Source organism: Aquila chrysaetos, chromosome 3, assembly GCF_900496995.4.
Source record: "Aquila chrysaetos chrysaetos chromosome 3, bAquChr1.4, whole genome shotgun sequence".
NCBI lineage: Eukaryota > Metazoa > Chordata > Aves > Accipitriformes > Accipitridae > Aquila > Aquila chrysaetos.
This window is the reverse complement of record NC_044006.1, coordinates 16,219,386-16,233,938: the sequence shown is the minus strand read 5'-3', so window position 1 is coordinate 16,233,938 and position 14,553 is coordinate 16,219,386. Positions and strand designations below refer to the sequence as shown.

At 43.7% G+C, this 14,553-nt stretch overlaps 1 protein-coding gene across 3 annotated transcripts in view; it reads right to left on the bottom strand.

Moving 5' to 3' along the window:
• Window positions 1-1,440: 1,440 nt before the first annotated feature.
• Window positions 1,441-14,553, bottom strand: part of MMP24 (matrix metallopeptidase 24) — a 47,992-nt gene continuing 34,879 nt past the window's right edge. For all 3 annotated transcript variants that reach the window (XM_030010769.1, XM_030010770.2, XM_030010771.1), the window contains 4 exons: window positions 7,838-8,052; window positions 6,459-6,597; window positions 5,266-5,532; window positions 1,441-4,005 (listed from right to left, as the gene is read on the bottom strand). In XM_030010769.1, the coding sequence (XP_029866629.1) occupies window positions 3,668-4,005; window positions 5,266-5,532; window positions 6,459-6,597; window positions 7,838-8,052 (959 nt within the window). In that variant the 3' untranslated portion in view covers window positions 1,441-3,667. The remainder of the gene's footprint in view (window positions 4,006-5,265; window positions 5,533-6,458; window positions 6,598-7,837; window positions 8,053-14,553) is intronic.

The window sequence follows — 14,553 nt, the reverse complement described above, 5'->3', positions numbered from 1 at the left end:
CGAAGGGTTGCCGGAATGATCTGAGGAACTATAGCTGACTCCAGCTGTGCTGGACAAGTAAGTCTGCTGGTATGAGAAAGGTTGGAATCAAGCTCTGGGATGAATGTGACAGGATAGAGAAGAGTTGTCCGGGAGTTTTGGTGGAGGAATGAATGTCTCGCAGCTCAAGGTTCAGTGAAGAAGTCATAGGGTGTGTAGCTTTGGCTGCCGTAGCGTGCTTTAATGTCCAAAAAGTTTTGTCAGGATCCTTCACAGAGGTTTTTAAAAATCTGAGTCCTCATGATGTGAGATGGGAGATCCCCTTGAGGTTTAATGACTAATTATAAGTTAGGAACAACTAATCCCTCTAACGGTGGAGAACCACTTCTGTTCTGACTGTCGTGATTGTGTATCCCAGCACATTTCTAACTTGCTTGGAAAAATGAGCCTACTTTACTGTTGATGAAATTATTCAAAGTGGTCAAAAAATGAAGGGAGAAAAAAAAAGTAGAATGTCAAGTGCAATATAGTGTATGTAGTGGGCTGCTCGATGCAGGGGCTGCAACTGCTGTGCTCAAGGTAGAGGTGTGCCAGGACTCCCCTCCGGCTATACAAGTGGCCTGTACTGCAGGGTGGTGTGTATTGTGCCAGGGGCACACCTAGAAGAGCCTTTTGCTTATGGGATTAGTCGAAGCAGCACTGCTGTTCCCTGCTCCTCTGTGGTGGCAGCATGTCCTGGGGCTGCATTTCTGGACAGGAAATGGAACATGGCCACCTGTCCGCGGAGGTGCTTTAGCCATGCTGATGGGAGGCAGACCGAGTCAATAATCTGCTAATCAGGTGCTGTGTTTCTGTAGCATAATACAGGATCCCAGCAAAAAACTTGGGTGTGGGAATATGAAGGATCCCTTACACGAATACTGATGTTTGTGCCTGGATCTAGGTCACCACAGGATGGCATGGGTGCTAATCTTAACAAAAGAGAGATGATAGCAGCATGAATGGGATTGTACTCGGGTGAGGTGGGTCAACTGCTCACCTACCTGTCCCAGCCCCGCCAGTGCCAACACGTGTAACTGCAGAGGGCTGTTTCTCAGCCCCTTAAACACCTACACAAATACCTCACAGCCCTGGAAAGCTCAGATGTGTAACATCTGCACCAGGAGCCAGTTACAAAGCAGTTAGAAATAGTTTGGTGCCTTTTCTCTGTTTCTTTGAAGCAGTAGGTCTTTGAGGAAGGCTGAATTTTGGCAATATAGGGCAGGCGGCTTGCCTTACTGCAGGGGGGGTGCCCGGCTCTGCAAGGCAATATGCAGCTGTCTGAGGAAATGGCTCAGCTTGCTACAGACCCAGGCATTGTGCTGCCTGTACAGCTTGTTACTCAGTGTAGGGTTATGAATAGACCAAACCTCCTACCTTTGGGCAGGAGGAAGAAAATACAAACAAAACCAGACGTTTCTCTAGGTTGTAAATTATTTTTTTTTTTTAATGATGGCTGTTGGAAGTTGCTCAAAGGTTTGGGCTGTCACAGTCCCAGAAGAGATGGCAGCGTACAGATGAGTTCGATGTGCCATGTGGCTGTGGCGTTCATAGTGTGCATTCTACCACATATATAGTACACATAGCAACATACAGAGTAGCATGTGGGGGGGGTGTCCTAATTAGTAGCTCCGATTTCATTTGGTCCTTTGCACTCCTTCACCCATCATGAGGCATTATCACATTTTTTTCACTAAAATTCAAAGTTTGCATCTACTAGCTTCTCACTTAATTTGTAATATGTTTGTAGTATTTTTTTTATGTTTAAACACAATAAACAGCTTGGCTATGGAAATCAGTTATGAAGGACAAAATACAGTTTGAGACCATGTGTTATGCAGTCCTAGTGGGCTTCACTAGAAGTATCTATTTGTCTATCTTTGCTTCACCATAGCAATATTTGAGCACTAGTTAGAAATTCAGAATGCTAACAATCTTTCTGCTTCTTCATTCCTCATCATGGTAATTAAGAATATTTTTAGCATTTTGTCATCCTTGGATTTTTTTTTCATAGCTGACATTATAAAGCTATACTTTTTCTATACTAACTGGACATTCTGTGCATTGCACTTCCATTGCACTGAATAAAATTCAGTTATAGGCAGAGTGCTTACGCTAATCACCTATTCCTTATAGTCAGTGTGCAAAGCAGTTCATGTGCTTACGTAAATGGCACTTCTGTACAGGGCTGGACTTCACCATTACATTGCATTGCAAGAAACTCTTCTTCCACTCTTATTTAACATGGTAGAAATATCGGCATCAACAACAAAACGGACGAAGTTTGTGGTTAGGACACAGCATCCTAAACCATTCACAACTGTAAGAGGGATAAGCAGAAGCTACTGTTGTAGGAAGAGACTTCTGAAAAGTTACTAGCTGAAAGTTCAGATATTTATCTAGCCTTTACCTGATTTTTATGTCTGGGTCAAATGTGGCTAGTGATGAACTCGTTCTGTGTGTCATGCTTCCTTTGGTCCTTGCCAAATACTTGCCTGTGAAGAAGTGAGCAAAAACAAAAAAACAAATTTCAAAGGCATACGTTTGTAACATCTACAGGGATTGGATTTAGTTTTATAAACAGGCCTAATTCTTACTGTATCTCAACTATTTCAGCAAAATATAATGACGATCTCACTCCAAACAAACATTTCCATTCTCCTGAAACCCAACATACAAATTCCACAATCTAGTTATACATGCCACATAACAACAATTCATCTTTTCCCAGCATCTTAACAGGGGCAGAGTGCAGTCTACGTCTATACATATTTTTCAGTATATCAGTAACCATTGGTTCATTGTTTCTTGCTGATGGGAGCTTAAAACAACATCATATGACATTTGAATATTTCTTTCATGAATGGCTCCCAAAACAAAAACAATGTATTCCCATGATGATTGGTTTTTTTAGACCCAATTACTTTGTCTTCAGATTGTCCCAATCTAGGGCTTGATGTTGCCAGGTAACATTATGGTGTCTGGTTTGGTGTTTCTTGAGCTTCTGCTCTGCACTTGTTTACCTCTTTGAGTGCTTAGTGGTTCCTCATGCACTGTGCTGAGTGGCAGCGTTCATTAGTTATGAATGTACAAAACATCTGACCAGCAGGTATTGGAAAATTGTATCCAGGTAATTCCCTGGATTTTGTAATAAACTAAGAAGATCTTTTAGAATGGTTCAGCATCAGAATGTCTTCTGCTTATGATACTGAATTGTTCCTGTTCATAGATTTCATGACTGTAATTCATTTATGAGACAGCTATTAAAAAAATGGTTCTGTTCAGAGGTGGTTTAGCTACACTGGAGAATGCTGGGTTTAACAGGGAGCACTGGTGCAGGGAACTGAAGGAAGTTTCCCAGGTCAGTTGAAACCTGTCTTGAAGACTCTGATGTTAGCAGAGTGAGCCTGTGGCAGATGGCACACCAAGACTAACACACGACTGAGGCAGTAAGAAGGGAAGAGGCTCCACGCTGCAAGGCTGCCTGTATTTTTTCCAGTTTTCCTGCTTCTTTCAGTCCAGGCTGTCCAAAACTTGTAGGTCACTGAAGTTGTTTTGTCTGGTAGGCTTCCAAATGAATTTTTTTTTCTTTTGTTTTTTGTCCATAGTCCTCATCAGATCAACGAGTTGAAATGTGCAGCAGGCTGTGTCATACCCATTCCTGGACAGGTCTTTTGTAATACACAACATTTTGCTGCACCTCTTTGTTTTTAAACTGGAAGATCGTGTATACCAAGACAAGGATACACAGAGACAAAATGCAAGGGATCACAACTGCAATTGCATTTACAGTGCTAGGCACATCGTTTATTGTCACCATAATATCCACGTCATCGTGGGGGAGGCGTCTGTCTTTGCTTCGTTCAACATCCTTCTGGTTACAGCCCATCCAGTCTTTGAGGATTGACCTGGGGTAGCCTGGCTCCACGCTCAGCCTCTGGTTATCGAACTTCCAATACTCCTTCCCTTTGTAAAAGTAGGTATAAACTAGGAGACAAAACAGAGAATATTTCTCACCACATCATTTCCAACTTGATAAGCTGTGCTTGTGTGAGGATGCGCAGAGAGCCTGAAAGGCTGGAGGTGGTAGCTGCCTGGGACAATAAAACACATTCATCCAGGGCATTCCAAAACCATTGAAAAGTGAAGGTGGTTTTGGAGCTAGGATTTAAAGGAGAAGCCATAATCCTGGCTTTTGGGTGCAACGTTGCCCACACAGCACCATTCCCCTTGGCCAAGACAAGCTGTGAATAAAAAAACCAAACCACTAACTAACTTTAAAGTAAGCATTCTGCAGTGAGTTATTTTTTACTAAAGCATCTGTAAAGATGTGCTTGTCATTACCAAGCAATTAACACAATCTGCAGAATGACAGTGTGTGCCTGGATGCGATAGTGTTTGGAAGAATACTTAAGGTTTGTGTTCACCCAGCCTGAGGGAGCAGATGCTGAATGAGTCCTTATGGCCACAGAATCCAGAATATTTGGCTTTTGTTAAGGAGCAGTCTTGTCCTGCTGCTAATAAAAGCATAATAGTTTATGCTATGTGACTCCTTTTCTAATCATGCTCAAGTGAAAAAGGAGAAGGGAACAGTGGTGTAAGCACTGGGTCTCCTGCATCTGTCCTCCAGCTTGGCTGGCTCTCACTGCAGTTCTCCAGCGTAGCCCAACCCTACAGCCCTCACCTCACACTGCAGCCCCAAATTTAAACACGGCCTCAACGGCACAAGCCCCTTGTGTTAGTTCTTTCCCCAACTGGATGAAGAGGAAGAAATCTTCAAATTGGAGAAAGAAATGTGTTGGAAGGAGCCTCTGGAGGTCCAACCCCCTACTCAGAGCACAGCTAACTTCAAAGTACATCAGGCAGGTTGGAGCCTGTAACAGACTGAGCTAGCTGCAGGTAAGAAACTAGGAGGAAAAAGTAAGTTATGGCATCCTCACCATCAGGGCCCAGGAAAACTCGGGTAGGGACTGTTGTGGCAGCAAAACCAGAAAAAGTTGCCTTCTCATCCCCCACAGCTGGCATTATGATAATGTGGATTAGGAGTTGAGGAGGTCTATGGGTTGGGATGAGGGTCAGGAAGGATCTCAGACTGCCAGTGCTCGCAGGTGCCAGTATGACCCTAGGACTTCTGAGACTTGATGCCTAGCTCAGGAAATACTCAAAACACCCCACATCCAACAATCAAACTCCCAAGGTAGACAAGCTACTACCAATCTAACAGGCATAATGACTACAGATACATACAGCCTTCTTTGCTGATAAAAGCTCCCTGTGGAGCCTGAGGGATTCCTCTCCACACGGTGATGGGCTTTGGGTATCCTGGGTCTGTTGCTCTCTTGTCCTCGTTGTACCTCCAGTACCTGTCACCCTTGAAGAAGTAGGTTTTGCCTACCGGCTCCCAGCGCAGAGCCGTGTCGATGCCTTCCCGGGGCAGACAGCTCCCCAGCTCCACCACACTGTGTGGGTAGCCTGGCTCTGCTGTCACTTCTTTAAAAACCCAGTATTTATCTCCTAGAGATGAATGGGGACACAAACAACAAACAGATTTGCCTAATTAGTAGTTGAATTGATATAAATGTAAAATAGCCACAGTGAACCACAGCATGTTGAAGATTTCCAGGCTTAATGGTATTATGGGAAAAAGCTGTTTCTCCTCTTCATTTTGAACCTGAAACCTCCTGACTTCATTTGCTGCTCCTCAGCTCTTGTTTTGGAGGAGATGTTAAACAATCCTGTCCCATTTACCTTCTCTAGGCCAGTCATGATTTCAAAGACTTCTCGCATACCCTGTCTTTGTCATCCCTCATTCAGGCTGAGAGGTTCCTTGCAGGAGGTCAGCCCATACTTTTTGATCATTTCTGTTGCCTTTCCCTGAGCCTTCTCAATTTTCAATAGTTTATTGAGCTGAGGGACTGAAGCTGCAGACATAAATTCAGAAAACCAGGCACTGTGTTTTTGTACAGGGATGTGCCGATGCTTTCCTGCCACTCTTCCTTGCTTACAACTTGCTCTCAAGTAACAGGATCCTGTTCAGACACCGTCACAGTGCAAGCAGCTAATGTGGGCCCCATCACAATGTTGGTCATTTTGTCTTTAGGAGACAATTGTCCAGAAATGTGATTTGGGAGTGCCCTATAGCTGGAGAGGTCCTAATGCCCTGCTGAAACTTGTTCAAAGACGTTGGCAGGAGACTGACGCTCCCTGGGAAATAGGAGCTATTTCTTGTTATCACATGGAAGCCAACTTCCACTAATCAATATTAGCTTTATACAGAGGCCAGCTCCCACTAAACTGTATTTTAAGGATTAGTGGCTGCCTGAAGTGTCCCCTTGGAAAAGGACAAGGATGCAGCATACCTGTTTTCACCATCTTCATGCCATAAAAGAAGAGTGTGATGTGAGGCAGGTGTGGTAGGCTTGTACTGAAATGTACTGTACCTTTGAAGAAAACGAATTTTCCATCAGACCGCTCATAGGCTGCATCAATCTTTGCAGGGAGGCCTTTCCAGAACTGCTCAATTTGCATGGGATATCCTTCCTGCACTCGGTTGTTGCGCAGACGCCAGAACCAGCGATCCTGAGAAAACCAGAAGTGTCTTCAGACTGAGTATTTTTATCTTGCAGTGAAATCAGGCTGGGCGTCCAGCATCAAGCATTACTAATCCCTGCCTAGGCCCCGTAACCATTAAAGACAGAAGTCCTGGTTCAGATGACAGCTCCAACCCAGCCCAACACTGTCTCCAGTGAGGGAAGCGCTTCGTGGGGAAGATGGCAGCCAAAAGGGTGAGAAGTTCATTGCTGGTGCTGTGAAAAAGGGTGGAAAGAAGGAGAGGAAAAAGGAGCAGGGGGAAGCAGGTCCACAGTTATAAGCGTTATGAACTCATTTGTGAGTGACCTCTCTGCGTGTCTCGTCACTGAGGTGTCACACTTGTCCTGGTACAACTCGTGCTCAACTATCAGACCCCAGGACAGCCATACAGCCTTAACATTACCTGGTGACTCTGTGAAGCACACAACGTCCAGAGACACAGAGGCGTTATTAAATATCCCTTTAGATATGAGATCATTAGTTAAAGTCATAGTGGATGCTCAGGGATGTGAAACTTCTCCCAGATACTGTCCCAGCCTTCAACTATTTTCAGTTCAGGCATTTTCTGCAACTGATGTGGTTTGTCCATTTAATGACCTTCAATATATCCCTCTCCACATTCACACCCATTGGACAGAGTGAAAGCTACAGGTATTTTGGGAATGGGACCATGGATTTCCATATTCAAGGCACTCTAATGTGGGTTATTGAGCAAAGCCTCTCCTTCATCCCTGGCTGTAATTTACAAGCAAGATTGACTCAAACTCCCCAAGAGCTTCAGGTAGGCTGAGTGCTCCCTGAAGCCCACGGTTTGATGCATGCCATCTTCTGGCTTAACCCCTGGTTAGGTACTGGTATTGCTTTCTGGCTTTACAGGTGGCTCCTCTCTGAACTTGATGGTGTCTGAATTCTCTGCCAGTGCATCCAGTTCACGTTTTGGTGCACAGGCTGCCTGGGCATTTTATGAATCCCATCAGGCACTGTTTCCAAATATTACAGAGCCAATCTGCTTACATTTTCTTCTAACATTGTTCATTCATCAGCCTCAGAGGAACAGAGCTATTTTCACAGACATTTCAAATCTCACTACCTTATACTTCTATTAATCTTTTCCAGCAATAAAACTAAAGAAAGACTCATGGGTAAGCAGGAATTCTTAGTACCTTGAAAACAAACATTTCTCCTCTAAAGAGAGCCACGGTATTGGGTAAGCAGGAATTCTTAGTACCTTGAAAACAAACATTTCTCCTCTAAAGAGAGCCACGGTATTAAAGTTGCCATCACAGATGTTCGGTTTCATGCCAGGAGGAGATGGCCTATCACCCAGAGGAGGACTAGGAGGTCTTGGCTGTCTCTCGTGTTTTCTTTCCGAAGTGGAGTGAATTCTGCGAACAGGAAGAGTCGGTAAAGGCCTGGTTGGCGCCAGGGGCTCAACAGGAGGACCTAGAAGTGAAAAGAAAAAAGTTTAGCAAAAAGTGGACAAGTTTGGATTTTCTGTGCTTCCCTCGTAGGTTTTAAAAGGCAACACGCTGGATGAATAGCATTGTGAGGAATTTACATACTCCTTATGCAGACAGAGCTCATGCCCTAGAAATGGGGAGCAGAACAAGATGCATCCACGCATGAAAGATGTCCCGAAACAGATAAGAACTGGAGAAGAGCCAGTATGTTTTGTAGGTCTTCCCAAGGAGGCTGGAGCTAAAAGGAAGGAAGAACCAAACCAATCATGTTCCCAACTGAAATGAAAGGTAATAACCCTTGAATAGAAAAGTTTAGTAGACCATAAAAAAACCCAAACCAAACAAAAAAAAAAAAACCACCACAAAAACCAAAGCAAAACCAGAAAAAAGTTAGGGTGTGAAAACCAATGCTACAATCTAAGGGGAATTTAGAAATTAGAAAGCAATTACTTTATTACAGTTTAGTCACCAATCTTTGCTTTCAGAACACCATGGACACTCTGATGAAGAGCTGTGATAAGGGACTATGCTCTCATTCAAATGATACCCCCCCACAAGCACAGCTCTGCCCTTTGGTCCTTACCCAGCTCAACTTTGAGACCTGACAAGGTTGCAGGAATTCAAAGAGTTAGAAAAATACAACTGACTTTTAGACTTGGAGCAGAGGTCTGCTTTTAAACCGAGTGCCATAGGATGATTTCATTTAGAGTTAGTGATAAAATCTGGACCAAGTCTAATTAAGAGAGTCATAGATTTCTTGTTGCTTCCCAGAGAAGGCCACAGGTTAATATGGCAATAAGCAGAAGGCTACTAGAAGCAACAGATTTTGGCAAGTTTTATATCTGATGTAATCAAATGGGATTTGATTGTTTATTTGCATGGGTTATGGTTTCAATCTCTTTCTGAAGGGGCTCTGTAGAGAGATTGCAGGACAAACCTCCACCAGTGGACAGAACGGGGGCTGACTTTCACGGTTGCTATATCAGTCTCACTGTTTTAGGGGTTCAACAGCACTGCTGATGTACTTCACACCACCTGGTATTATTGAACACTTGCACTGGACAAGGCACATCCTCACAGGCTGAAAGAGAGTTACCCTGTTGTGGGGGATTCCCTTGCCCATACCCAGAGAAGGAATTTATGAGTAACGATTTAGATACCCATGGAGGCTATGCACCTGTGGGATTAGAAGAGGACTTTTGCAGATAAACGTTTTGAACTATGCTGCCTAAAATGATGGTTAGGTGCCATGTCAACTTAGCTCTTAAATGTTACATTTTTTTAAAGGGCTCCTATAATGAATGAGTGCTTAGCACATCCTGGAAGGGTGACTGGGTTAGTGACAATCATCACAGCTAGTGTCAAAGAAGTCATCAGAGAAAGCCATCATATTTAATTGTTATTAAGGCTGTAACAGTAAGAATTGTGTGTGCAGGTTTCATGGATATTATGTTCAGGAAGCACCACTTAGATAATATAGTCCAACTTCCTGCAGTACCAGGCCAGAAGCCTCTACCTGCGAGTCCTGCAATAACTCGTTCCTGGTGCAGATACAGCACATTTTTTCAGATTTCAAGCCATAGAAGATCCTCTATAAAGCACAGCAAATTGTTCCAATGATTAAGCCCTGTCACTGCTAAAGTCTGTGTCTTGTCTATTGTCTGAGTTTGTTAGTTTGTGCAGCTTTAGATTCAGTATTTTTTTCTTATCTGTAGTGTCTCAACATTTAATCATTTACAGATCTTGATGAGGATGCTTTTTAAATTCTCCTTAATGAGCTAAATAGACCAGTTCCTTCTGTCTGTTGCTGCAATGTGTTTTGGTTTTAAGATCTTGAGACTTACTTACTTTTATTCTTACAGCTCTTTTCTAAAGCTTTTCAAATGGATCATTATATTTCTTCAGGGTGACTTGTCCTCATATAATGTGGTATTTTGTGCCATATGCAATTTTTATTAGCAACTATTTTTATTTACTTTTATTGCAGAAATTTAATAAAAGAAAGACATCAAATATTGCTCACAGAAATCCTTTAGATGAGGATTCTCTGTTGATAATTATTCTTGGAAAGCTGTCTACATTAAATGGATAAAAATATTATACTGATGCTGTGTATTTCTCATCCCCCTCCATTCTTAGCTGTTCAGTGCCCAGTATACCATAAAGTTCTTTTAAATAAAATTCCCAAACTGTGATACTGCTCCTGCTAGTGATCTGTGAATTATCCCCACGTGGTATGCAGCAAAGGTCTCCAGACATTGCCTGTCATAGGAGCAACCAGGGTTGGACCCCATTCTTAGCCAGGCAATATGGGTGCATCTACACTAGTGTTTCAGTTCAGCTCAGGAGTGTGCTTTTGAGGAGATGCTCCATCATTCACACTTTCTGTGCTTTGATTCACACTGAAGTTCATGAAATACACATTCTTTTTGGACAAAGCTAAACCTGAAGATGCACTTCTGGAGCGCATCTAGGATACTGCAGCTGCAAACAGGCATCACAGGGCACAGCTAGAGCTAAGCTGCATCAACCACCTCCTTCCCTGAAATGCATACAGAGTGGGTGTCAAGTCCTCAGCATTCTATTTACTTAACACCATCCCTAAATACTGGTGTAGCTACCGATGTGCTACTATTATTCTTGCTAGCAGCCATAGATGTTGTTTGCCAATACAGCCATAGGCAGCTCATTGTGGTGTGAAGCACAGGGGCTGTGCAAAGGCATCACCTCCAACAAGTGGCATGCTAGCTGGCACTTCTGGTTCAGGCTGGAAAGCTCATGGAGGTAAGATTGAGTTGGTACAGTGTGATAAGCTGCAGAGGAAGGGATGGGAATGGGGAAAGAGGTCCCGGACAGATCTTACACAAAGAAAGCCAGGGTTCTGGTTTGTTCAGATGGGATGTGGGAGCACAGTGTTCAGCTCCTGCTTTGGCAAATTAAAGGAGCAGGAAACTGGTAACCTGTTTCGGCTGCCAAAAATGACACTTGGTGCCAATTATAGTACCTGAATAAATTAAGTCTGGAAACCGGCAATTTACATGCTTGGTGAAGACAGGTAATGCTTGCATTAAGGAAAGGTAAGTCTTGACTGGGACATAAGCAAGGAACCAATAAGCAGTGACTGCACACTGCAGGTCTCTCAGTAAACTGCACCGTGATCCTTTTACTCTTGTGCTGCCATCCACATGGCTTTGAGTGCCATGTTATGTTGTAAATAATGTTGAAAAAACTCTAATGCATGTCCTGCATGATAGGGTCCCCCTGCCAACAGACTGATACAAGTATCATCTTTCTAAATGAGACTATAGCATGTTGCTACAGAAGCACAAGGGAGGCGTAGTTGTTTGTTCCCTCCCCTTTTTGCAAGAGGCTAATATGGATCAGAAAAGCCTCTTTGATGGTCCGTTTAATTGATACAGTGGAGCAATTTCATGGGACAGTTATTTGGTAGTTTGCAGAAGACCACCACCAGTTCCAGCATAAGATAGATCCACATGTTGTGAGAGGGAGCTAAAAGCAAATTCACAATGTGATTGTAAGCAGGACTCCAAGGAGCACTGTTGCCTTTAAACAGAGTGAGACATGTAGCAATCTGCAATGCAGAGAGGCACACCTGCTGTCAGAGGGAATTGTCTGGGAGGGAATCAAGAAGTCACTGTATGTTATGTATTCAAACTGCTCGCTGGAAAGACACAGATGAAAGAGAGTGATTGCCAAGTCAGGGCGATTCTGCTTCTGAGACACAGCAGACAGATACACTCAAATCAACAGCAGTTCTGGATTTCCAGAAATAATAAGCCAAAACCTCCACACTTTGAGAGAAGAGAGCAAGGCTAGAGCTTTATAGAGATAACCATGAGCAATAATATGAGGACATGACATTAATTTTTGCCCCATCTTTTAAAGGAAGAAAAGGGTGAGACTGGAGTAATATCTAAAGAAAATTATGATGAGTATGCCTGATGGGTCACAAAGACACATAGAATCTGATAGTAAGATGCAGAATAAGGACTACAGTATTGTGGTCGTATGCTAGAAATTTAACATCTCATGCATGATTGCAGTTATTAAAGATTCACTCTCTCTTCATGAGTGAGGACCACTTGTATACCAGGTTACAGCCTGCCTTGCCCCTGCTGCAGGACAGCAGTCATGTTCAACTCTCTCACATTCAACTTAAGCGCTCAAAGTCTGTCACAGTCTTCTGTAGACAAGAGGAAAGTTAAAATAGCACCCGCAGCCCAGGAGACCAATGTAAAGATTTTAATTAGCCCTAAGATGCCACTGAAACAGAATGCAGTAAATTTGCAAGGCAGAAGCAGTTGCACGCACTGCAGTCAGGATAGCGCAAATCAGCAATGATTCTGGTGAATCAGAGATTTGTATTAACTGAAACATTTGCTAGAGCGGTGGAAAGAGATCACAAGTCAGGACCAATAACGGAAGCTGGGCCACCATACATACTCACTGCTTGCAATGGCCAAACTAGTGCTGGCATACTGCTCTGAAGGAGGTACCCAGCACTGGCAAGGCTTCCCACACATTTTGCAGGTGGTACTGCAACTTGCTTGGATGCAGACTTTGTCATTTCACTTAAAATATTCCTCTTACTGTCTTTCCCTGGCAGCCATGGATTTTTCCTTGCCATCTTTCTCTTCTCTTCTTCTTTTTATGCATTCTAGCCCTTCTAATTTATCCTGATTGAAGTCTTGTCTCCTCTTGTGGTTATACAGATTGCATTTTTATTTTTAATTGCTGCCTTTGTTTTGTCAGTGAGTGAGTGAGGGTGGACTTTTACAGCTAAAGGTGGAAGGTAATCCTACAGTTATGCACATGCAAAGAGCAGAGGAGCACACATACATGAAAATCCTTGGGTCCAAGTGCTAGGCAGGCAGAACTTGATCTACAGTTAGGGGGATGGAAAGCAGCACAGCCTGTCCATTGCTGAAGAAAGATGCTATCTTGTAAGACCTAAGCCACTTCAGAGCACAACCTGGCATGAAAGCAGAATGAATAGAACCTATATAGTTTGCCTGTCTTACTATTTCCAGAATCTCATCACAGTGACCTGCCTCCAAAATAGACGGCTAAAGGCATGATATAACAGGTTTATCAGAAGCAGAGATGACTGTGTGAACAAAGACTTACTTAACAGATGCTGGCACCTTGGTATTTCTTACAGGAACTGATTACACCCACCAGTGATAATAACTAACCAGGCAGTATTGCACACAAAGCACAGCATCTATCACTACATTTCCAAGCAACTTCAGAGAATCGGTCAGAGCAAATCTCATTGAGAGAAAAATTAAGTGAGAGAGGCTATTGCATGGGTCTGCAATTGGGCCTGAACTCAGTCACCTAGTTATTGGATGTGATCCCAGCATCGGAGCCAACCCACCCCCAGGGCTGAACCTGCAGCCACTTCCACACAGGAAGCAGGTAAGAAACCTTCTGGAGCTGGAAACTCTACGTTCTGGAGGGAAGCACCTTGCTGGGACTTTACAGATACTGTGTGGAGAAGAAGATTTTCTTCCTCTCTATCACAACCAAGGCAAAGAATGTCAGAAAGCTTTTGGGTCACAGCAGATCACCTTCAGAGTGTGACTTCCGCCACTGGCACTTAGCCTCCTCCCTTCATGCTTCCTCTGTCGCAGACCATCTGAATACCAAGGTGACCTGTGAAGATAACACAGAGAGAGGAGGCATTTAGGAGCCACTGTGTCGATAGTTGAGGACAAAATATAATTGTACTGTCCTCCTGGCTATTGACAGAGTGTTCCCTCAACTGCACAACACCTGCCTGGAGGCTCACCATCTTGCATGGCTCAGCATCCATCACAGCCAGCTTTGCACAAGCCAGGTGGTTCTCCAAGCCTGCCAGTGCAGAAGATGCCCTTTGTTTCAGATCAGGGGAGATAACGATCCACCTGCAAACAAAGGCCTGTCTTTATCTTCTTAATACTCACTCCAAGAATAAAACTATCATCCAGACTACAGGCAGGCAGTTACACTTTTGAATAACGTACAGGAGATTTTTTGGTTGTAAAAAGCTGAGCTGCCTGCATGTTTCTGCAGGACTGTACCAGCTGTCCAGGTACACAGGAAAGGCTTCTCAGTTTCAAATTAAAATGTATGATCCAAATGAGCCAGGGAGAGTGAGAGAAACCCACCTGGCTGCTCTGCAGACTCCAGGGCAGTGGAGAGAGATCCCTGTTCATATTAAATGGGCTAGCTGCCAACAAGCTACCTCAGGGATGAGAGATGGTCCATCCACAACAGCTCAGAGCTCAGGAAGGACTCATTTCCCTTGCTCACTTGGGAAACCTGTCCACAGAGCACTTTGCACTTCTGGGGTTAGACATCAGCAGTGAAGTGAATTAGCCATTTCAGTTAGTTTGGGTATTCTTGCCACAGTGCGCTACAGTCTGCAGAACAAGCTCCAGCACCCACAGCATACCCAACAGTTGGGCACTCAAGGCTG